Source organism: Chlamydotis macqueenii, chromosome 5 (genome assembly GCF_036417535.1).
Source record: "Chlamydotis macqueenii isolate bChlMac1 chromosome 5, bChlMac1.mat, whole genome shotgun sequence".
NCBI lineage: Eukaryota > Metazoa > Chordata > Aves > Otidiformes > Otididae > Chlamydotis > Chlamydotis macqueenii.
The window spans coordinates 54209098-54234933 of NC_141560.1; the positions used below are offsets into that span (position 1 = coordinate 54209098).

The 25836-nt window shown below is 41.1% G+C and overlaps 1 protein-coding gene across 5 annotated transcripts in view; it reads left to right on the forward strand.

Annotated features, from left to right (window-relative positions):
- The window catches only part of LRP5 (LDL receptor related protein 5), a 167699-nt gene that overhangs the window by 21080 nt on the left and 120783 nt on the right, over positions 1 to 25836 (forward strand). For all 5 annotated transcript variants that reach the window (XM_086748592.1, XM_086748594.1, XM_086748593.1 and 2 more), the window contains exon 2: positions 14445 to 14841. In XM_086748592.1, the coding sequence (XP_086604718.1) occupies positions 14445 to 14841 (397 nt within the window). The remainder of the gene's footprint in view (positions 1 to 14444; positions 14842 to 25836) is intronic.

The window sequence follows — 25836 nt, forward strand, 5'->3', positions numbered from 1 at the left end:
AGATAATGCTGGTGTTAATTTGCATTAACAGCAGAGTGCAGGCATGCCAAAAAGAGTGTAGGATCCTATTCCATTTTGTCCATAAAAATCATACACTGGTCACCAAAGACACGTGAAATTGGTTTATCTAAACAGCTGTATTCAATGGCATTGTGACACCTTTTAATTAACACTTCCCTTCAGACCTTGGAAGAGTTGAATCTGCAACTCAATTTACAATATACTATGATCATTTTAGCCCCAAAGTGAAGCCAGTCAGATTATTTTTTTTTTTCTGACCCTTGGCTGACTTCTGACAAAAAATATGGAATAAAAGTTAGTGAAATCTCAAACATGCTTTCTGTTCCAGAAAATCCACTGTTTTTGAACAGATGTTTGAGAAAAAGCTAAATTATCAGAAGCATCGTATCTTTGCCTCCAGAGAAAAATGTAGTTCCGGTAGGACATAGCTCCAGATAACTTGCAGGACAAACACTGACCTTAGGGAGACAAAAGGAGCTGTAAGGAAGGAATTTAGTTTAACCAATGTTCTTGGCTAGAGCAGAGTCCTCTTCAGAAAAGTGATTTACAAAGCTTGGAGCGGATTACTCTGTTTATTTGCTACATCAGAGGAGGCAAATTAGGTATTATCAGTGGTAAAAATACAAGCACAATATTAGAGATTTAATTATCTTCAGTAATCCTTTTCACTTCATCTTCTTCTTGCTCTGTTTCCTAACAAGCTCTCACAAAAACAAAATCTTGAAAATTTGACTAGAAGATAGTCGCAAGACTTGCACAAAAATCGGAAGTCCCGTCCACAACTTGGCACTAAAAACTTCTTTCAACTTCACACTCTGTAAAGCCCGGTATTGTGTGACAGGTTCCCTGTAACAAGATGGTTTTATTTGGGAAGATTCTTAACTGTTAGAAGAGAACGATGTCAGATTGTGGAACCTACATTTGAGTCTTCCTCATCTGACTTGACTACGCTTTTATTCCAACGAATAACATTTGCCAGTAGCTGAATCCAGCGCATGCTATTTCTGAGGAGTTTTCTGCATTTTACAAATATATTACATGTGTAAGGGTACATAGTGTACGTTTGGTGGAGATAGAACTAAAATGTCTTTTTCCAACTTTCTTGAGATTTGTGTCTTTTGGAGTTAACGTAACATCTGGAACTGGAACTAGAAATTGGAAACAATAGAGATCACAAACAAGCATACCTTTGTCAAGTCTATATTTGTTCAAGTCCTGGAGAAAATTTGAAAGCCAAATTTTCCAAATGATGTAGAACCGCTATTTTATCCATTAAAAGTTTGGAACCATCATCGCTGCATGATCTACTATTATTGGCCAGACAGCTGTCTGCCAAACCAAGGAGGAGTAAAATAAACTGCAAAAAACCCCAGAAAAGAACCTTACTCCTGTTGGCATCCACAATCTAAAAAGAGGATAGTGCAGAGTTTTTTTTCCATTCATGGGCTGATCTGAACTGTTACTCACAACAAAAGTCGTGTTTAGATGTTCAAGGAAGTCACCCCTTTCTTGTGTTCTTCTAAACCAGTTTATACAGAAGTAGGACAAATCTTCAATTTCCTCTGCAGTTTTAATGCTCTACTGAGCATAACATGGGGTTGGGGGGAAATCCATGCCTACTGCATTTAAAATAACAGCAGCAAAATTATTGCCATGTACTGCACGTCAGAATGTGCAACATCCAAGTATGGTTTTTCCTGCCCCATTCCCTATCCCTGTTTTTAAGCACTGCCTTTGCACTTACCTGTTTTGGCAAAGCCCAAGGACAATACCATGTAAGAGACTATTTCAGTGCCACTTCTGCTTATTCTAAAATTAGAAAATACCAGAAATCTCAATGGACAGGCTGTTTCCAATTTTTGTGGGTACAAGCAGACTGCCATATTAATTCTCGCAAAGAAAACAGTCGTGAGTCAGCTGACGGATAGCCATCAGGGTGGCTTGAATATGGTAAATACTGTTATGGAATTGAAACTGGTGTCCTATGGTATTAGACAAAATACAAATTGGTATTTTAAAAAATGCTTAATCACAATATGAAACCTTCTCACTAACAAGACAATGAAAGTATTTGGTATTACAGAATCAGTGTAAAGAGGAGTGATATTTGAACAAGGCGGTCTGGTAGAATGGAAATCAAGTCCTCATCTGCCAAGTTCCTTCCCAGTACCACCGCCCCATGAGCATCCATTCCTAACTTGGCTCTCTGGGTCCAACATAGAAACGCAGTCCAATAAGGAACTCACGTGCAATCCACCACCTTGCAAAGAGAGGGTAACGAGGCAGACTTTGCGAGCACCACGCTCACGAACTCCACTACTCTTATCAAGTTAAAGTCGTTCATTTCTTAAGTTCCACATCAGAATAGGTTGATGCAAACATGCTGTCTGAGCAGGCAGTAAACAGATTTGTTTCACTTAACCAGCTAAGGTGTATAACAGGCTGAGGAGAGAGGTGATGTATTTGTTCTTTAGTATCTGAACAGCTATGAGTAAAGTGAGTCTGAGATTTTTATTTAGCAAATGCTTTAACTAGTACTGCAGTAGTGATGCCACTGTGTTCTTGTAAAAGGGCCATGGACCTGCCCTTGATGTGAATGTGCCTGCCATCAGCAGCTGTATTTTTATGATATCTTCTCGGTGACCTACTGAGCGGCTTGCCTCAGAACGGAGCTTCTAGCTGAGGTAGGCTCACTGCGGGCTTTTGCATGAGAAGGACTATAAAGCAGCTTTTCACTCCTATGGACAGCAGCAGGAGGAGGTGAGCAGTAGTCTGGGATGGATCTGGAGAACTTTGCTCGTTGCATCTTGATACCTTCCTGGTATCACGCTGTTCTTAATTTAATGTAGAGGAGACTTGCAGGCTGGCGGTGCTGTGGGTCAGTAGCTTGCCCACGCGTCTGTGATGGGTCTCCCTCTGCTATGCAGTTCCTCTGTTTGGGCACAGTATCGGACTGAAACATCCCAGCACAGACCTGAGAGGTACTGCTGCTGAGTTGTTCTTAAGAAGCGGGGAAGTTTTCACCTTCCTTGTGGCGTTTACTGTCTATATTTAAACTGGGATTTTCAGTGGACCTTGGGAGCTTTGGCCATCACCACTGCAGTTTGATAGAAGCTGTCAGTTTAACCTCTCTTTGAAGTTCAGTGCAGATTTTAATCTCCAACGAGCACTGAACGCTGAGCACTGACTTTTAAGATTGGAGGATACTCAGCTTAACATCCATTTTCAAAGTGCTAGTTTTCAAAGCTTGTTGTTGGTGTCTGTCTGGAGCCCAAATGCCCTAATCCCCAATAGATAGTGTATTTGTATTTAAGCTGTCATGTGCACTGTGGTTCTTGAGTGGCAAATTGCAGCAGAATCCTCAGAAGATTAAGCAAATTGTTGTGAACAGTGTTCTTCTGCTTTTGGGAAAATCCCATGTATATTTTAACCTCTGTAAAATGCTCAGGTGAGAACCTGAAGTCGGGAAGAGGTGGGGGTTCAGACTGCGGAGATAATATCTGTTTAGTATTAGCCAGTCAGGACTGCATGAGGCTGCAGTCCTCACAACGGTTTGGCTGAACACCAGTTGTGCATTGCACGGGTAGAGATTGTTGCAAAACTGGCTCTTGGCAATGTTTAGAAATTTCCTCTGACAAAACAGACCAGAGGAAAATTGCTTTATGCTCTAGTGAATCTGTGTTCTCCTCTAAATAAAACAGTTAAAGTCCTTGCGATTTTTATCTAATGAGTATCTCAGCAACTTGATGTAAGTGTCCTCAAATCACAGCTGATATTCTGTTTTTTGTTTAGTTTTTCAGCAGATCTCTAAATATGTTCTCTATGCTGCTTGGTGGTCCGTGGAGTGTTGGCTGCTCACATGGACTTGGCTGTCCTCCTTTCCAGCTGCTCAACTGTGTTAAAAGAAGATGAAATATGCTGTTCCATGTAACCAATTTCAGTATTTGCTGCAGGGGTATTAAGGACAGTCTGAGAGCCGTTGCCTTGTGCACCAGGAGGGGAGTTCATATGGTGTGCTTACTGGGTGGTCTGTGGGAAAAGACAGAAAAGTTTGAGGAACTCTCCTTTAAAATTATGTGTCCAAATGAAAGTAATCTTGAACACACATAGCTTGCTTCCAGCCTCTGCAGTGATAGAAGTGTGCTAAATTATGCACACAGAGTCCAATCATTTAGCTTTTTTAGTATGTGAAGATTTTTACTTGAAGTACGTAATATAACTGGAAACTGGACAAAACAATAACAAATAAGTTCAGAGTGTGCTGTTGGAGAGTTTTAAAACATTTTATTGCCATCCCAGATAATCTGAACAAATCCTAAATTTCTGTGCTGGTTTTGGCTGGGATAGAGTTAATTTTCTTCAGAGTAGCTATTATGGGGTTACGTTTTGGATTTGTGCTGAAAACAGTGTTGATAATACAGGGATATTTTAGCTACTGCTGAACAGTGCTTGCACAGAGTCAAGGCCTTTTCTACTTCTCACACTGTCTCACTAGTGAGGAGGCTGGGTGTGCACCACAAGCTGGGAGGGGACAGAGCCAGGACAGGTGACCCCAGCTGACCAAAGGGGTATCCCGTACCGTACCGTATGACGCCATGCTCAGTGTATAAAGCTGTGGGAAAGGTTGGCTGGGAGGCTGCTGCTCGGGAACTGGCTGGGCATCAGTCGATTGGTGGTGAGCAATTGTTTTTTTGTCTTTCTTGGGGTTTACTTCTCTCTGTTATTTTCCTTTTCATTACAATTTAATAATAATAATAGAATAGTTTAGGTTGGAAGGGACCTTTAAAGGTCATCTAGTCCAACCCCCCTGCAAGGAGCAGGGGCATCTCCAACCAGATCAGGTTGCTCAGAGCCTCATCCAACCTGGCCTTGAATGTAATACTTCAGTTATTAAACTGTTCTTATCTCAACCCATGAGTTTTCTCACTTCTGCCCTTCTGATTCTCTTCCCCTCATCCTGCTGGGTGGGGAGGTGGAAGTGAGTGAGCAGATGCATGGTGCTTAGTTGCCAGCTGGAGTTAAATCACAGCAGTCCCATAATTTGTATAAAGCACCTTTCCTGGAGTTCTTCAGAGCATGCTCTTCAGAGAAGTTCTTTGGTATCTCTTGACCAAGGGAGATGAACTAATTCAGGTCAATGGAGATTAAATGGTATATAATCAGTGCTATATTTTGTTGTTACTGCTAACGTTATTATTTAAAAACTGTAGGCTACCAAACAAAACCAACAGTCTGAAGTAAATCTCTTGTCTTCCTAAAACCCTGTCGTTATTGGAGGGGAACCCTACACAATCCAGAAAATATAACAAGATCTTCAAAAAACTTACAGCTTGTTCATTTAAAAAAAAGATAAAAGATAGCTAGCAGTTTATCTGACAATATTTTAACTTTAGTATTTGATAAAGCTCCTAAATTCATCTGCTTCAGGAGGGCAACAGAAACAGTGATGTGAGTATTATGTTACTGGGAGAGTTTTTAAAACCGTTTTGTGTAAAACCATGCATAAACACAAGCAACCCCACACCCTTGTAATTAGGCTTTTCAGTGAAATGGCGTGGGGAGTTTAATCCACTGAGTTCAGGTGGTTTGTTTTTTGGGGTTTTTTTTTTTTTTTTGTTGTTGTTGTTGGGGTTTTTTTTTTTTTTGTCCTCAGTTTCAGGACACACAGATGAAACTCCTTTGCTGAGGCAGGAATTAATTGTACAAAAGCCATACCTGGGGAATGGCTTTCCAACCACTATTAAAAATCACCTGTTGCAAACAATTCTGCAGCTTCTGTAGTGTGCTCTAGTATCTTCAGAGCATGTTTTCCTCTGCATCATTCCCTTCCCCATTGATGAAAAACCCAAGCCTAACCTGATCTGATTTCTGTAGTGTGTCCTTTCTCCAGTGGCTAAAAATAAATGATCTTCAGCCTCTCATAAAAGCGTTTACTGATTGGACTTTTATTTTACTGTTCTTTATCTCACTGCCTTCCGAGCTCCTCTCCTAGATGAGAAGCGAAAATGTCATATGTTTTCTAAACCCACTTAAAACTTTTAAAATATACTTTTATATGGACCCTTTCCAGCTTGCTGGTGCTAAACCAGATGTACTTTAAACTTATATAATTTATTTACATAATGCCCCCCCCTTCCCCCAGACATATTTGTGGCTAAAATCATGTCACTTCTTATAGGTACACTGGTGGATGAACAGCGTCCCTTTTACTATAGCCTGATGGTAAATAGATCACTGAGATCCTGGCTGTCGTCTAATGTTAGCAGTGATACTGAACATAATACTTAGCACATAGAAATAAAACTAGCACCAAATGTATTTCATAATAAGGGATACTAGTGTAGATTGGATTACTTTGCCCTGGTTTATGCCTGGTGTAACCATGTTAACAATTTAAAATATAGGCTGGTAAAGAGTAAAATTTACAAAAATTGCCTGACATCTGCTGCACATAATGTGTATAAGTGTGGGGTATTCTTAGTGGTTTAAAATAACATTTCTGTCACCCTCTGGATTTCAGGCCTTGATTCTACCTAAAATCAGATAAAATGGAAATTAATGCTCCTTAGTTGATAACCAGAACACTTTCTTTCAGTTTGTAGAGGCAGATTGCTATCAAATGGATTGAGCTGGAGGGTTAGAGGAATGGGATGGAGTTTGGGGAAGGAGTATATTTTCCTCTTGAAGTAGTACCATAAACCAGCTACCACTGAATAGCTGTTCCTTCACAGCTTACTGACCCACACTGACTCCCTGATTCACAGAGAGGAGAAGTCTTAGCTGTGTGAGGAATGAAAAGCTGAGTGCATCATGGAGTCGTCTGCGGGAAGATTTCTAGTGCCTTGCTCAAGCATGAGTAGGCTTCATTGGCAACTCTTTGAGATAATTAACAGCGGAAGAAAGGGTATATTTGTATCGAGGAGATTGGGCTGAAGCACCTGCTCAGGTTCACTAAGGGGTTGTATGTGGGAGTGAAACCGAGGAGCTCTAATTTTTTTAGCCCTGCGCTCTACAAACTGTTACCACCTACCTCTGTGTTGCAGCAAGAGTATTCTATAATTTAGTAATTACACTGGGAATTCACCTTATCTACAATAATATGTTTTGAGGATGAAAGCAATAGCCCTCTATTCTTTGGAGGACTGTATCTGGCAAGTTTAAACTCGGGTTGAGTATGTGCAGTTAGTACAGGAAGATCAATGTTTAATCTGTCTTTTGAAGTTGGTGATTTCAGATTCTCTGCAGCAGCTGCCAGTAAAAAGGACTCCAGTTCAGAATGCAGAGCTTAGAGGGAAACTTTTTTTTTTTCCTGCTAAGTATATGACAGTTGCATTAAGAGAGTGAAATAAACATGTATATTTGTGGGATTTGTACATGCCATATTCCCGTCTTATCTAGCAAGGTGTCAGACTGGGTGTTTGAGTTGTGCCTAATTTTAGGAGATAAATTTGGCTAAACTCTTGATTACCTTCCTTTCTCTTCCATGCCTGAATCTCTCTCCTTTTTAACGTCTTTCCAGTGTCTTTATGGCTCCAGTAGTGTCTGTGTCTCCTGGCATATGAGCTTCCTGCTGCCAGCAGCTGCTAAGCCATGGCCCTTTGAGCTAAGCTGTGAAAAATGGGGCTAACACCCAAAAGAGTAACAGCATGTGGAATAAATTCCTTCTTTAGGGAAGGCAGTTATTCCTTTTGGAAGGAGCCTTATGCTACACATCAAAGGTCTAAGCCTCCTTACGATCTGTAAGTGTTAGAGGTGGACAAGAAGGACCACTTTATGCTGTAGAACCAGTTTCTCTGATTAATTTATAGCTGCTAGGACCCTACCTACATGGTCTTGTTTCTGCATAGCAGCTATTTTATTTTTATTTTCTATTTTATAGAAAGCTGATGCATACTTACTCTATATTCTGTCGTAGAATATCCATAAGATTATACACCCTTGCGTACAAAAGTTTTGACGTGTTTGTTTTTTAGCATCTTGTGTGCCTGTGGCAGGGGTGTGGGGGAGTTGGTTTTGTTCCTTGGTAATTAATGTTTTTGTGATTTGGGACATTAACTACTGCAAGAATTACATGCTTGTCATAGTTTAGCCCTGCTTTGGACCAAGCTGCAGTTTTTCACTCACTCTCTCCACCCTCCAAGAGAATGGGGGAGAGGTACATAACAAAAAGGCTTGAGGTTTGAGATAAGGACATCCAAGTTATCGTTATGGGCAAAACAGACTCATGTTGAGGAAAACTATTTCAATTTATTATTAATAAAACCAAAGCAGGATAATGAAAGAGAGTACAAAACCAAGTTCCCCTCACCCCTCTCTCTTCCTGGGCTTTAACCTAATTTCAAATTATCTCTACCTCCTTCCCCCACCCCCGAGCAGCACAGGGGGGAACAGAGAATGGGGGTTACAGTCAGTGTGTCACTCATTGCTTTACACAGCTCCTTCCTCCTTGGAGGAAGAACTCCTTGCATTCCTCCCCTAGGCTACAGTCCTTCACAAACTGCTCCAGTGTGGGCCCTTTTCCACGGGATGCAGTCCCTTGAGAACAGCTGTCCCAGCGTGGGCCCTCCATGGGCCACAGCCTCCTTCAGGCATCCACCTGCCCCGGCGTGGGGTCCTCCATGGGCTGCAGGTGGATCTCTGCCCCTCCGTGGGCCTCCATGGGCTGCAGGGGGACAGCCGGCCTCACCATGGGCTGCACCACAGGCTGCAGGGGAATTCTGGCCTGGAGCTGCATTACTCCTCCCCCTCCTTCTTCACTGACCTTGGCATATGCAGCCATTCCTCTCACCAGAAATTCTTCACAATAGGCAGGCAGACACCTCTCAGGTTCTCTTCACATCTCATCTCCTCTCCACTTTTTGCAGGTGGGCCGGGCTCAGTTGGGCCCAGTCGGCTGCCTGGTGGGAGGCCAGAGGGTGAGGCCTGCAAGGCCCACAAGGCTCGCACCTCCCCCTCTCTGACCCTGCTTCAACTTCTTCACTCCTTTTTTAATTGTTTTCCCCTTCTTAAATATGTTATCACAGAGGTATTGCCACTATTGCCAATGGGCTTGGCCTTGGCCAGCAGCAGGTCTGCCCTAGACCCAGCCAAGTCCACTGGACAAATGGGAAACTTCTATCAGCTTCTCGCAGAAGCTGCCACCGTAGCTCCGTCCACCACACAAAACCCGGACAATGCTGTTCTCTCTGCCCAGCACTACAGATGGCTTAACCACAGAGGTCCCCTATGCGTTTGTCCTATTAAGAATTGAAATAATATTTAAAATATAGGTTGCTGCACATACTGTAATTTAGGATGGCTATTTTGGCTTGTATGCTTATTAAAATGAGATCTTCATTTTACGTTGTGTACCACACTCCCAAGATCCTTGGTCATTTTTCGTAAAAGCACAGTTAAACCTTTCCATGACCTTTAGCCTAGTTAACTGGTTTAAGAATTGTTAAGTAAGGCTTTTCTCTCGTGCTATACATAGGATTTCTGTGTGTTCTGCACTTCTGGTGCTTTCAAGAGTAGGAATCGTGCACGTACCCAAGTATTCTCATGTCTTTCTATTTCGGTTTTAAGGGAAAGGAGACAAAATGTAGGCATGTCAACAAGTATGAAGCAGTAGTATAAATATAACTTTTAAAAACTCTCATGCTCAGCTTGTCTTGGAACTGTGGCAGCTTTGCAGCAAAGCAGCGACTGATGACACATGCTCTATTGATTATAATTCATGATGATCTTAGTCCTAATATGTAAATGAGTTGAGCTCTGTCAAACTGGTTTTCAGAACTATTACTGAAACTAATAGCAAAGATCATATAGTGCTATTTTTAGTTCTTTGTCCCATGTCACTGTGCCGGTGCCAATGGGTGCCCCTGAAGAACTTCGTAAAATTTAAGTGCTGTAGATGGGATTGGTACAATTAAAACAAAAAAAAAGAAAGTTAATGGCTGAATTCAGAAGCAACACACTGGCCTGTTCTGTTGGAAGGTAGTTAGAGCTGGAAGATGTGCCCAAGAGCATTTAGGAGATCAAGAGCAAAGCTGGAAATTGAACCCGTGCTTGATTCCTAACCAGCTTGTTTCCTTTTCTCCGGCTAACAGACTGATGAGAAGCTCTATTTTCACGCTGTTGTGCAGTAAGCCTCTGTAGATAGCTCCATTATCAAGTCGAGGGTGTGTTTTCCAGTTACCAGAAAACCACTGGAAAATTGGTGGTTTTCTGAATAGAAATAATATGTCTTTCTAGAATGCGGTATTGTTGACCAAATACTACATGATCCAAATGAGATTGTAGAATTGCTGCAAGAAGTCTGTAACTTTCTACAGATTAGACTGTTATCTGTTTAGAGTTCATTTGATAATTTGTGGGATTTCACGTTCTGTTTTTGCTTTGTCAAAGGATTGTGAACTCCAGCTATGTACAGAGGTTTTAAATATTGCCTATTATGGAAAAATATGAACTGTTCTAATTTTACTGAAAAAGAATACAGCTTTTTTTTTTTGGTAACTACATTAAAATGTTGTCCTTTCAATTGGGTGGTAATAGATGGGGTATAAACAGTTTGTCTTCCACATTCATCATTCATCCTGTTACTGTTTATTCTTTTATCTTTTCAAAATAGAAGCTGGTATTTCCCTTTTCAAGCAATTTGCAATTGTTGGGAGTGTTGCTGTTCAAAATAGAGCATAACACTAAGTGTTCCTTTGAGAGTCTCCTGACTTTCTAACTGCGGAATAAATTCTTAAGCAAGGGATATATTCCCTCTTGTGTAACAGATAAGCTCATTTGAAGGTCACTGGTAATCACAGTTGTTGCTAGATTTTTTTTTGATCTCCCTCATCCCTCTGTACCTCTCCCCAGAAACGGCTATTAACTGCACTTTCAGTTTGCCTTGTGAAGAGTTGTGCCGTAAAGTAAATGCACCAAGAATAAGAGTGTGTTCTGGAACTTCAGGCCCAGTTCAGGACTGAGAAGACAGCATGATGTAAAAGGAGATTGGTCCGCACGTTCTTGGAAATGAACCTTTGATTCTACATATGCGTGGGATTGAAAATAAACAACCTTGCATCCTGTATCAGTGGGATGATCTTGACTCTCTAGGATGGTTTGTTGATGGCACAACAAATCAAGTTTTTGGTCGATGCTATTTGTTTTGTTGCTTTTTGAGCTTTCTTTGTTTCTCGTTCTAATGCTTTAAAAAAACTGTTGGTTGTGATCACACAGAGTATAAATGTGTCTTTTAAATTGCTGAACTGTTGAGTTTAGTGATTCTATGAAACTAAATGCTATACATCTGTCCTTCTAGAAAGGCATCTACTTTCTTGGTTGCCTCTTTCAGATTTACTGCTTAGTAACTGGGGAAGTTGGAAATTTGAAAAGCTCTGTGAACTTTTCTTGGGTCATCTTGGACGTTGTATTTAGTCAAAGCTGCAGAGTTACCAGAGCTAGCTTTGCCTGCTAGTGAGCCATCACATTCTGACCTGATGTGATAAATGCAAGGCCATGGAAACAGAGCATTTGGTCACTCTTCTGACTTTTGCATTATTTTTAAAGTTGGGAAAGCCTGTGTTTCTTCAGCAGCATTCCAGGAAAGAGTCAGTGTTGAGAACCACTTACTTGTTTTGATCACTGGTTTTTGTTTTTTCTTTCTTTTTTTTTTTTTTTTTTTTTTTTTTTTTTTTTTTTAATACCAGTAATGCTTTAAAAGGGCTCTGCAACCATTTTAAATAAAATTTGGACTGGATAAAATGGACTGGTAGGGATGAGCAGACAAGTGAATATGTTTTTCAAAATCATAGTTCTGCCTCCTCTCTTCTATTTTTTCCAAAGAAAATTGAATACTCATTTGTTCTTAAAAGGGGTGAACTCTGGCCATTTTCAATAATGAATCAGTTTACATCAGTGTATAAATGCAGTAAAATTTTAACACAATTGCAAGCAGGGCAGTGTGATTTCCCCGCTGGGTGTTCGTAGCCAACACAATGCGGCCACACTTCAATCAGGACAACTCTGAGGTACCGAAGTGACAGAGAACACAGTGGTTAATGTGTTATCTGTATGCTGTTGCCCTACTGTGTGCACCAGTGGGGAAGAAATCTCTTGAAAGGGATGGGGAGCTGGGATAATATTGATACTGATTGGATTAGACATTGTTCGTGTCTGATTTCTAGTTAAGAAGCTGTTGAGTTCCTCTGCTGTTGATTGGACTTGATATTTCAGGTTCCTTTTTCCTTTGTAGTAGCATTAATAATGGCTTCAGCTTGGAAATGTCTAGATGAAAATCCATCTATTTGTATTCCTCAAAACACATTTTAGGGATAATATTCTTTAAAAAATTGTACATAGACTTTTTATGGCTTTGATATTTGGCTGGATATGGGGCTGGTTTTGTGAGGCAGTGTGCATAACTTGAGAAGTTCTCTACCCCAGAGAACTTGTGACTTAAACAGAGCCCACTAACATCAGACTTTCCAAGTATTCAAATGGTTTGGTACAGTGCCACTTAAAATAGACATGGTTATGGGGAACCAATGAGTTGCAGAGAAGAAAACAAGCGCTTTGCATTCTAGACATTTTTTCTTCTGTTTTCAATAACTAACCTGTTGGCTTTGATGGTACTATTCCTAGTGTTTTGAAAGATGACAGAGAGGAGGAATTGGCAAGTTAGGAAATGATATAGGAGTGATACTGAGACTTAAATTCTTAACAAATAATTCTCCTCAAGCTGTATAAACTTTATTGATTTAAATATTGTAGAAAACAAAGATATTACATTTTCAGTGAAACATTCATGATAGCAATTGTCTGTGTCCTTGCTGTCCAAGATCCTCACTGAAACCACCAGCTGATTTAAATTTTCCCTATTGCTTTCATCAGCATAGACTTCCTCCAAAAAGAAAAATAAAGCCATCTCTTTCCTGGTGGGGGGCGGGGGGGGAGGAGGCCATGCAGAATAGTAATAAAAAAGCTGAAATTTAATGCATGTTTTTGTGTTCATCTGAAGCTGAGTTATAGATTGTAACTGAAGTCCTTGGCCTGCACATAAATACCTAAGCTGTTGTCAGAGATGTACTTCGCTTTGCCCCGTGCAGTGGCACAGACCATCCAGTGCATGTGTAGCTGGAGCCGGAGTTCATGAACAGGCAATAGCGTGTGATGGCGCTGCCAGCATAGCAAACCTGCAACTCTGACCCCGTGTAAGTTGTCCTCCTTGAAAAATGGAGGAGGAATTGAATCTGAAAGACAGTGTCAAGAGCTACGTCTCATATATTACATACAGTAACATGAATTTGAAGCTGAAGGTATTTGTATCACAGACTTAAAGCCATAGAAGATGGAAATATCATACCTGTTGTTGCTGCTCTGTTCTGTGTGTTGTTCCTTGAGTTAAGCAGCAAGTGTTTGGGTTGCTGCTGGATGCGCATTGGAAGAGCAGCATCAAGTGAAATGGTTGTATCTGCAGCTAGGAGTAGGCAGTTGACTGGCGTAGAACTTCAGCAGCTACCACTTGAGGTAGAAGAATTGGGGGAAGAAGTGGGAAGGGTAGTGGTGTTCAAGGTGACAAGCAGTAGGGGCAAATGAAAATAGCTCTTTGATGACAATAAGATCCCTACCAGACTTTGGTAATCAGAGGAGAAGCTGTGGGAGCTCCATTACTTGCAGCATCTAGTGATTTCTAGGCATTCTCCTTATGTGCCAGTGGGGTTCACAGCTGTCGCTAGTGTGGTGGCATTGATGTACCTGGCTGCTGCCTTCCCAGCCATGTCTGCAGATAGCTATTTCTCTTGTTTGCTGCTGGATGAGGAAGCAAGCCTGCACTTTAGTTGAGAAATGAAGTGGTTAACTTGGCCATCAGCCTGCCTGATATGGATGAGAAGGAATGTTCTGTGGTATGTCTGTTTAAATGTCCTCTTCTGGAAGAAGTAAGTTGGGCCAGTCATGCCTTTGTCTCTCTTTGAATCAAGCCTCCTGCACCCACAGTGAGTCCTTCAGAGGATCTTAACAATTTTCCTCTCCAAGAGTTTTGTAATATTCTGCGTGGGTAGTGGAGGAAGGAGTTGTAGGACTCATACCTTCACACCTTTCTCTCCCTCTCGAAGTGTGGAGGGACAGCCTCCGTTGCAAGCACAGATTTATCTCTCTGAGTATAATGGCAAATGAGATCTTGTATGATAGAAAAGTTGTCTTGTCTATGCTAAAATCTCTGAAGAACCTCAGTTTGAGCTCTTAACTATGCTGAAGACACTATCCATGTCCTGTAGATACAGAATCGGGCCTGCTCTTCTCTTTGTCTTTTACTCCTTTGTCATCATCACGTGGAAGGAGGAGGTTTTTGGGTAGTGTGCATTTTTCTCTCATATTCACACTCAGTGCTTTAACATCTGTAGATGCCAATAATACTAACATGTTTTCGTCTTTTTTTTTTTCTTCTGTAGCATCTCCCTTTCTGCTTTTTGCCAACCGGCGGGATGTTCGACTTGTGGATGCTGGAGGCACGAAGCTGGAGTCCACTGTGGTGGTCAGTGGTTTAGAGGATGCTGCTGCGGTTGACTTCCAGTATTCACAAGGCATCGTTTTCTGGACAGATGTGAGTGAAGAAGCCATCAAGCAAACTTACATTAACCAAACTGGGAATGTGGTGCAGAATGTCATCATTTCTGGTCTGGTTTCCCCGGATGGCCTGGCATGTGATTGGATTGGGAAAAAGCTTTACTGGACGGATTCAGAAACCAATAGGATAGAAGTAGCTAATCTCAATGGAACATCTAGAAAAGTCCTCTTCTGGCAAGATCTTGATCAGCCCAGGGCAATAGCTTTGGATCCTGCTCATGGGTAAATATTAATTTGACTTAAATGCTTAAATGGATACACTGATGATTTATGTTGAGTTTTTAGTTCTGAAAAAGAAACATAGCCTTCTGTTTCAGTTTACATTTTCCCAAGGTATTTTTCTCAAGATCCGTAGCTGAACATATGTTTGAGCTTAAATATTTTGTGGTGAGAAATGACAGCCCAGACATAGAGCCAAAAAGAAAAATACAGCTGTTCTTAGGTGCCAAGCCAAATATTCAACCAGTATGATTGCCTAACTTATTCCGTTGCACTTCTGAAAAGTAATTAATTTTCCAAGGCTTTTTTTATTGTTCTTTTCTCAGTTACCTTGTTTTGGTAAGTTAACTTTCATTTGATATGTGATGTCTATTTAATGTATCTAGTCAGCAAGATGGGTAAACCTGCATGAGTTGAAACAGGAATTCTCACTTGCTATGCTCCGGTAAATGAAATCAGGGTATTTTTAAGTGATGATGTTGAATAATCATGTTTGTGCAGGCAAGTAAAAGAATCCAGGTGAAACCGGAGACTCTCAGTGCTGTAGGGTGAACAGGTTAGGAAGTAGTAGAAGGAGCAGGCTGGATGTGTCACTTCTAGTGGTCTTGAAAATAATTGCATCTCTGTATGGTTCCTCCCTCTGTCTTCAGTATTCCCCACCATTTCACATGTGCTATTTGCTATCCCTGTGCACAAATAATACTGGTGGTGTGCAGTTTGGGGCCTCATATTCATTGCAGTGATGACTGAAGATGTGCTGTACTAGATGGACCCCTGGGATAAGGGGAAGAGAAGAATTGAGGTGCACTTCTCTTGTGTGTACAAATTCACACAAGTGAGGTGGTTTGCCACTAGTTTGCTGCTGTTTTCACAGCTCTTTCTTAGGGATCACTTTGTCTTCCTCTTCTGTACAGTACGTGTAGGTAGATTTCTCATCTGTGAGAAAATCTGGCATCAACTGACATTTTCACTGGGTCTGACCCCTTTGCAAAGGGATGCTGAGTTAATACAAGTGGCTAGGGTAAACCACAAATATAAAATAGTTTGTGGTTTATCCTGCACTGGGAGATGGACAGTCTCTTGAGAAACCACCTTCTTCAGGTGTGTGAGAAGTGAAAATTGAAACTAAGCAACAGAGGGTAACTTAAGATTGCTGTGTCGGCAACTGCTGACACTACAGACTGGAACTTTGTCAGGTTGTTTTTGTAGTAGTTCTTGCATAAGGCTTCCCAGATGGATGGGTGCAGTTCTGGGTACGTTTATGATTAATACGTAAAGGACCTACCAGTACTAAATGAAACTGTGTGTACCCAAAGAAACAAAATCCTTCATTTTGTTCACGCATCAAATGCTCGCGGTGCCTGTATCTTCAGATAACTACTGGAAAGGTACAGCCGTAATCGGTAAAAGGAAAAGTGGAGTGACTTTGTTGCACCAAAGGACTTTTCCAGACCTAAGAGGACCTTGTCCTCTTAATCCTGGCTTCACTATGGATGCCTTTAGTTGAAAGGAATTCTTCCCATAGCAAATTGCTGTATGGAAGTATTTTAAATAAATTAGCAGGAATTCTGTGTGTATCCTGACAGCAAGTGATCTATGCAGAATTAATTAATGCGGAAGACTGACTTTAGATCTGAGTTTAGCAGTATGATTTAAAGAGGGAATATGATGTTGAGTATTTTATAATGAGGTTGATAAGTGAGTGGAATGGCGCTTTCTGTGAAATACCAATGCCAGGTTGACATCTTGTAAGTGGATGCAGTTCCTTGCCTTTTGACTGTTTTCTTCAAGATAGCTTAAATATTGGTTGTGGCAATACGTTTCATGCCATATTTGTGCTTTTTGACTCTCCTGTTTTGAAAGCCTGAAGAGATTAAGTGGAGATTTTGGGTAGTATATTGCTCCTATACTACAGGAAATGCAAAATTATTATTTTTAATGAAAACTGGATTAGAACAAGTAAGAGAGAAAGTATTGTTGGTACAGGTCAAAAGGAGAGCTTTTTTAAAATCATCAGTGGTGATGGTTAAGTTGCAGTGCTTCCGCGGATCTAATCCTTGTTTGTGTTTGGAAGCAGGAGGGTTGCAGGCGTGGTTTATTTTGTGTGACTTTGAAAGGCAGTTCTTCACAGCAGTACACTGCAGAACAGATGTGCAGCATTTCTTAAACAGACACACAATCCAGTAAGTGTAACAACTGAAGGCACTGTTTTGGTGTGTGTTAGGTATCTTACATTGGTTTTGCCGTTCCGTAGGTCTGTAGTAGCCTATTCTTTCCTTGCTGGAGGACTTCTCTACTTTTAACTATCTTGTAGTTACTCCTCCAGAGAAGGTGTGCAAGTATGGACAGTTACTGTGGAATGGGCCAATATAAGGCACAAGATTCATTTGCCAAAAATGTAGATGTCTGCATGTGAGCTGGTCACCTTGAGACTTTCTGATTGATCAATGAAATTTGCTTGAGATGAGGAGAGAATGACAGTTCTGACTTTTGCTCAGATCAATTCCTTGGGTTGCTAGTGCTGCTGATCAGAGCATTGGTTCAGTCTACAGGTTGCTTTTTTTTTTTTTTTTCCTTCCATTGGGAGCAACAGCTTAATGTGAAACACCTCCATTGTTTTTAATTGAGGCAGAGGTTTCTAATTGTTAGCTGGTTTGATTTGTGTATTAATCTGGTGCAACAAAGCAACATAAATAAATGGCCTGTGAATATGCATTATGAAGATACATATATCCTTTATAATTAAGCAGTTCATCCCCACTATAATCTATTAAAATCAGCCTCCAAAGAGCTACTCTACTGGGTGAAAGTAACAAAACCCAGTATTGCACAAAGCTCCTATTGAATTAAAGGCAGATTTGCCCAAATAAATATCTAATATAGTAAACAAGAAACAACAACAACAAAAGTATACATTGTGTATATTTGTGGAATAAAACATTCAAATTTAATTTGCTTTTACAACCACTTCATTTCACATGGTAGTTCTGAAGTATTTCATAGGTGTGTCTGTGAAGTGATCGTTACATTGATTTAGGCACTCTGGATTTGACTCACCTAAAACCAGTTGTTCCTTGTTTAATGGTATTTTCTAGGGAAGGAAAGTGTATGATAGTAGGAAAAAAGAACCATTTAGTACTTTTTCATTTGTCTTTTTGTTAGTATGCTTTTGTGATCAGTGGCCAGTGCAGTTATTACAGCTGACAGAAGAGTAAGAATTTGTGCTAAAATAGAAGAGAACAGATTACAGCGCTTGTGTAAGTTTGTGGGTTTTTTTCCCGGATTATGAAATCTGATAAAATTTTGACTAGGAGTCTTAAAACTGCTTGATGCAATCTTAAAGTTGCTAGACATTTGTTTTCAGTCTGGAAGAACTTCCATAGATGTGATTTTTGACCTTTTAGCAGTTTCTTCTAGAGAAGTGGGAGGAAGATTAGAAAATAAGGAAGAAAACTTTGTTAGGTATAGAACAGCCAGCTTCAGTTTCCAGAAGAAAAATGAGACAAAGAAGCAATTTGTAAATGCTTAGCTGATACTGGTAGTACCCAAACATAGGTTTCTCAAGAATGCTCTGTGTCAAACAACTCTAATTTCCTTCTATTCACAAAATAACATGTTCTTCTGCAGTTTGGTGATACCTTCTCTTCTCTTTTAGATTTAGTAAGGCTGTTCTGCAGAGAGGGATGGAGGACTCCATTTCATGTTGTGGTGCGTGCAGTGGGATGTTATGCCCCGTGTGGCGTTTGTCTAATAAATAATTCCATTTTGAGTGCAATTCTTCAAGATATAGACTAGTTGGAGAAAATAAAGGAGAACATATTGAATTTACAGCGATCGTCTCTCTAGAATGTTATAGGTGTAATGACCAGGCCTTAGGGCGTGGGACGTGGACTATTTGACTTCTAGAGATTCCTTTTGAAGCCTTGTTTTTCTGTGATTTCTGGCTGACATTCAAAAGTATGGTTTTTCAAAATATTTTGATGGGCTAGCTAAATAGTAAGTTGAGTGTTTTTGGCATAATGACACTTTCAAAGAGAGCTTCATCGTTTCCACACTCAATCTACCTTCTTCTTTAAAGGCGATGCTTATCTGAAGGTTATAACTCGAAAGAGGGATGCCCTTGTATCTCTCCCAACAATCATTCAGAACATTTCTAAAATTTATTGTCTCTCTTCTAAGACAAGCTGTGAGAGACTATTGTAGATCATCTAAGGGTCGCTACTCTTCCTAGAGCTAGCGAAAATCATTAATTGTACAGGATTTTCTGATGCTCTGAGACAGTAAGCAGTTGCTTAATATGTAACATGATGTTCTTTCTCATACACCTTAAAGCTTTCTTGCTGGATCCACTACACATTCTAGGGAAACAAAGGAAAGAGAATATGTGATAAACCAATTACTCTGCTTCCCTGAAATTAAGGATAAACTAAGCAGACAGAGGAGAGTACAAAACATTTTTCTGCAAATTCACTGACATTTTGTTCTGAACATCCAGATCCCAGACCTAGTGTAGATTATGTGAAGCTGGGTTTGTTAATGGAAGGCATTAGGCTAAATTTCTTGGCACTGTTTTGGCGAACATTAGCACTTACATACATTCTTGCTAGGCAGACCCCTGATGCGGGATTCAGTAGTGTTGATGCTTTATTAAGTTTGAGTTTGTAATCTTTGCATAAGTATTTCTGTGTTTTCAGGACAGCAATTTCTAACAAAAACTAAGGTAGTGTATGTAAAGATTTTACTCAATCCCAACTAAAGAGAGAGCTCAAATTGTGTGCAATGCAGTGAAAAGAACCTAAATATCATTAATGTTTTGTGAAGAAGCAGGAATGCATTTCAGAAACAAGTCCTTATCTTGTGTCGAGGCAAGCAAACTTCAGTTTCCTGAAAATAAATTTTCAAAAGAATCCATAAATGCATAGCCAAAACAAATGACTTAATTCTCAGTCCTGTAGAGAAGGATTTAGATCTGAACAGCCTAGAATGTTGACAAGGTTCATTAAATCTAGGACCTCTAAATCTAAATCTTGAGGCTTGCTACCTTCAGCCTGTACCACAGGGCTCAGATTCTGAGAAGCTGTAGCATATCCTCTTTCGTGATTTTCACTGCTAAGTGCTAATGAAGTAGCTCGTTGGCATTATTAAAGCCTACAATGTATCAGAAATATCTACTTTGGTTAATACAGATCTTGAATTTGCTTCTAGTCGTGTGATGGCTGCTGTGATATCTTCTAGAGCAAGCGTACTGTTCAAGTTTAGGCTGTATTTTTTGTGGTTTGGGTTATTCAGCAGACAGTACTGCTTGAGAAGTTTCTGCCTGCTCTGTTTGCTGAAGCACAAAGAGTTGAATCAGACATCTGTGAAATGGTTATTTAAAGAAAAATAAAAATTGATTGCCTCCAAAAAAACCATGCTGTCTTGTGGGATTTTTCTGTATGCATAACAGCAGTCTTCACTTGGTGTAGCCACTGGGGCTGTTGAATTGGCCATCCCCAAGCTGTCATGCTAACTTTAGTGGGGTTTGCAGAAATTATGTTCATGGAGGAGAGCAAGAACCTTTGAATTGGTTTGATTGGCTGAAGGAAAGCTGCAAGCCTCTTTCTACATTTCCTTCCTATTTCTTAAAATGTCTTTCATGATGTGATGTGGATCTTTCGGGCAGTGGCATGTACTAGTGCAGAAGCTGACTTCATTTATGGAGCAGTCTTCCCCTTTTGGAATAGCAGAGGCTTTGGAGGTAAGGAAATAAGATGCAAATTAGAAAACAGCAATGCAAAAAAATATTGAGTACAAGGAATAAAGCTATTCATCATCAGTTTTGGCATTCTGCAGAATGGCCATTTAGAGGTTAAAACAAGTCTAATCAGGTTCTGAACACTGTTAGGAAAGTGTATGCGGTAGCCCAGCCTAACCATCACTTTAGGTTGCTTATGGCAAATTATCCAAAATCTGCAGGCAATGGCTGTCATTGATCTAAAGTATATTTGATACTGAAGGAAGGAAAAGATTGGATGCCTAAATATGCCAAATATTAAAAAATGGATTTAAAACGGACAGCTATCAAGATTAGAAAGCTCTCAGTTCAGAGTCTAAAATTAAAAGCCTCAGACACGCCTAGCTGTTAATCCAGCATTTCCTCAGTGTCACAGCAAAACCATGAACCAGACCTGTTGCTGTTCTTACATAACTCACAACTGTGTTTATAGCAGCACTTAAATAAAACTGCAGTGGTGTTTACTGCTGATTCACCAGGACCTTGGTCCCACAGAACAGTGTGCCGTGTACTTACGGGTAAGCGTGTTGGCTTTCGGTGTTGAAGTCATTGGGATCTGTGTGCTTGAAGCCTGATCTGTATGAGCTGCAGTAGACTGAGGCTTTGGATATTTTGATTTAAATGACTGTAAATGGTGAAATGTTTTTAACGGTGTGTAATCTGATCTTATCTCCTTTGGAATGATTGAGAGAAGGGGGAATAGTGAATAAAAACTTGTGACTGTTGCAAATACTGGAGGAGAAAAACATCAAACATGGTATGGGTAAAGATTATGCTTTTTAGTAACTTGTATTTTCACTCATGGCTACTCAGTTAAAATGCAGAAGGTGCCCTGCTTTTGAGTTAAACATGATTACTGCTGCCTTGAAAGCTAGCGATTAGCTTATATCCTGTGTGTCTCTATTTAGTAATTAATTTCAAGTGTAAAATTATTTTGAAGCTTTTGGTTAATTATTTGAAACACTGTAATGAGTATGCGTATCTGAGTAGCACAGTTGTTTTCTTAGAATGTAAGAAAAGTATTCAACCATAGAATTGGTTAGGAGTCATATTCAGTATCTTGGTATGGCTGTAATTTCTGGAGTTGGACAGCTTTTGATATGTTGTGTAGCCAAATAGCTGCAAATAGTCTCATGCATGGGAAACTTGAAGTTCTTGTGGGAAGTGTTATTTACTGTAGTTTTCAGATGGATGCCCTTGATGGTGACAGCCTTTCCATAAATGCTTCTTTGGTCTCTCTTGCTTATTTCTCCCTTTTCCTGCTCATAAATACTACTAAAGGGCATAAATTGTTCAAACGCCATTTGCTTAATTTGAGAGCAGAGATGCCTGTTCAGAGATGGCAGACAAAAGTGATTTACTTTTTCTTTTCCTCCAGCTGGAATTGCATGGGGAAGAGGTAGAAATGTGTAGACTTCCTTAATAGCCCCGCTGAATGCACTCCCCTGTTAGCACTTTTTTTTTTTTTTTTTTTTTTTTTTTTTTTCTACAAGTCTTGTGATCCCTCCCATCCTGACTCCTGGAGACAGAGGCTTCTTTGCTCTGTACACGTTTAGTCTTCTTAAGTAGTTTGGGAATCATTGTGTTCTTATCTTTTTAATTTCTGCACCATTTCTTAAGAGAACAGAAGGAACAGCAGGATGGCTTTGGTTGTCTCAGTGCCAGTGTGTGGTGCATTGGTTTCTCAGGTGAAGCCAGGAGCATAGCTTTGGTCTTACAGCTCTGGCTCTGGGAGCAGAGCGATGGTGGAAGCTGGGATTCTCTTTGATTAGGGGACTTGATGGGTGCAGTTCAAAGCTGCACAGAAGCAGCATTTGTGACATGTTGGTCTGACTGGGCTGGCACCATTCTGTTTATCATCAGTGGGGGCTTTGGTTTAAATCAAAACACATTTCTAATCTTTTCATGTAAAATGAAGCAATAGTGTAAGCTGAAGTGAAAATTCTTCCACACAGCCATTGAATATGTACTCAAACATGATTTTGTTTTTTAAATGTGTTTAAAATTATAAGCACGCGAATGAACATGCTTAGGTCGCATGCCGTAAAAAATCATTGACTGTACTTTGAGTGTACTATTTTCCCAAACATTGAATTAAACTGCATCAGCTCGCTGAAATAGATAAAATGCATTGACTTGAGCTAAGTGTTTAAGGGCAGTTTTGAGATCTGTGGGTAAAGAGCAACCAACACCTTACTTGCACAGTTGCATTACTGTTGTTCCATATGTTTGCTGGACCCTTGTCCTCCATTGATTCTGTACAATCATAGAATCATAGAATGGTTAGGCTTGGAAGGGACCTTCAAAGGTCATCTAGTCCAACCCCCATGCAAGGAGCAGGGACATCCCCAACTAGATCAGGTTGCTCAGAGCCCTGTCCTACCTGGCCTTGAACGTTTCCAGGGATTGGGCATCCACCACCTTTCTGGGCAACCTGGTCCAGTGTTCTACAACCCTCATTGTAAAAAATTTTTTCCTAATATCTAATCTAAATCTACCTCCCTCTATTTTAAAACCATTACCTCTTGTCCTATCACAACAGGCCCTACTGAACAGCCTCTCCCCATCTTTCTTGTAGGCCCCCTTGAGGTACTGGAAGACCACTATAAGGTCTTCCTGGAGCCTCCTCTTCTCCAGGCTGAACAGCCCCAACTCTCTCAGCCTGTCCTCATAGGAGAGGTGCTCCAGCCCTTTTATCATCTTTGTGGCCCTCCTCTGGACCTTCTCCAACTGGTCCATGTCCTTCTTGTGTTGGGGGCTCCAGAACTGGACACAGTACTCCAGGTGGGTTCTCACCAGGGCAGAGTAGAGGGGCAGAATCACCTTCCTTGACCTGCTGGCCACGCTCCTCTTGATGCAGCCCAGGATGCGGTTGGCCTTCTGAGCCGCAAGAGTGCATTGCCTGCTCACGTTGAGCTTCTCATCCACCAGCACTCCCAAGTCCTTCTCCTCAGGGCTGCTCTCAATCCATTCTCCACCCAGCCTGTATTTGTGCCTGGGATTGCCACGACCCAGGTGCAGGATCTTGCATGTGGCCTGGTTGAACTTCATGAGATTGGCATGGGGCCACCTCTCCAGCCTGTCAAGGTCCCTCTGGATGGCATCCCTCCCTTCCAGTGTGTCCATGGCACCACACAACTTGGTGTCGTCGGCGAACTTGCTGAGGGTTCACTCTATCCCACTGTCCATGTCGCCGACAAAGATGTTGAACAGGGCCAGGCCCAGCACGGACCCCTGAGGGACGCCACTTGTGACCGGTCTCCGCTTGGACATAAAGCTGTTGACCACCACTCTCTGAGTGCGGCCATCCAGCCAACTCCTTATCCACCGAGTGGTCCGTCCATCAAACCCATGTCTCTCTAGTTTAGAGAGAAGGATGTCATGCAGGACAGTGTCAAAACTTTGCACAAGTCCAGGTAGATGATATCCATTGCTCATCCCTTTTCCACCGATGCTGTCACCCCAATGTGCAGACATAATTTCTTGCACTGTCCAGACACGCTTTAATCCCGTGTTCCTTATGGAGAGAGGAAGAAATCTAGGCTTAACTTTAGAGGTAGTTAAGTTAGAGGTTAAGTCTGTAAACAGCATAGGGTTGGAGGTATCTCACAAGCTGTTGGAGAGAGCGTTCATTCTTCACCCTTTGATAGGAGGATCCCCTGACTTTTGAGTTGCTGCAATGTGTCTTAAAATGGATTGAATGTAGTGAGATTTGGACTATTTTTCTCTTTCCTAAAATAAAGAATAGTTTCTGAAAGACCTGGGGTCAGTGAATTAACTGTGAGCCAGCAATACGTCCTTGCTGCAAAGAAAGACAACAGCATCCTAGGCTTCCATAGAAGGAGTGTTGCCAGCAGATTGAGGGAGGTGAGTCTCCCCCTCTGCTCAGTGCTGGTGAGGCCACCCCTGGAGTACTGTGTCCAGTTCTGGGTTCCTCAGCGCAAGAGAGATGTGGACATGCTGATGTGAGCCTAACGAAGGGCCAGAAAGATGATGAAGGGATTGGAGCATCTACCATAGGAGGTGGGGCTGATTGAGTTGGGATTGTTTACGCTGGAAAAAAGAAGGCTCGGGGGATCTTATAGATGTGTATGAATACAGATGATGGAGCCAGACTCTGCTCAGTGGTATCCAGTGAAAGGACTAGAGGCAATATGCGCAAACTGAAATTTTTCTTTCTTAAATGAAAGAAAATACTTTTCTCCTGAGAGGGTGATGAGTCACTGGGACGGATTGCCCAGAGAGGTTGTGGAGTCTCTAACCTTAGAGATACTCAGAACCTGACTGGACTACATCCTGAGTAACCTGCTCCAGTTGACCCTGCTTTGAGTGGTGGGGTTGCAGTAGACAATTTCCAGAGGTCCCTTCCAACTTCAGGGATTCAATGATTCTGTGAAAAAGCAGCTTTTTTGGTGCAGGGCTCGTGACCTCATGAGGTCCTTCCTCTGCCTCGTTTTCTGTGACTTCCCTGACCACGCTAGCGTGGTGGTATAATGCTGTGTTGCTTGTGAAGTGCTTTCAATATGAAATAATTTCATTACGTATTTCTTCGTCTCTTGTCAGAAATCTCTGGGAAAAAAATATTGTATTTTCTCTCGTACCTTATCCAGTGACCATAAGGAGCAGTTGTGAGGGCTCATTTTATCTTTTTATAGTTGTTTTTCTGTTTTCTGTAGAGTTTTTTTTGCATATGAATGTGCTGGGCATTCTTTTAAGAGAATAAAGTGCATAACACACACAGCATGTGCAGCTCCTTTTTTTTTCCCCCAGGAAGTCTTGCCAGGGCAGTTTCTTCTTCTCCACCTATCAGAGGTATTTGCAGAAATATTGAATTCCAAATTGAAAGTTCTCTTCCTAACCCCTCTGAGTAGTGCTGCAAGTATCTCCTTACTGCTGCCCTGCTTCTCTAGGCTTAATGTGTTTGGAAATCTTTTTGAGTCCTTCTCTCTGAGGATTCTTCAGCTTCACGGTGTCATGTAACCTGGCTTTTCAACAGGCTGTTGAAGCTGTATTGAACGCGTGCTTGGGTACCTTTGAGAAATCACTGGGGTGCCTTACTCCCTTCCATGGGGGTGAGCAGGGAAAGGTGTGCTCTTTCCTTGCAAGCACTTCGTTGCAATAATATTTGAGCATCCCTCAGCTGACAGGCAGTTATGTTTTCCTCTTTGACTCAGTTGCCAAGTAGTATACTCTATGTATGTAACGTGTATTTTAAAAGAATAAAC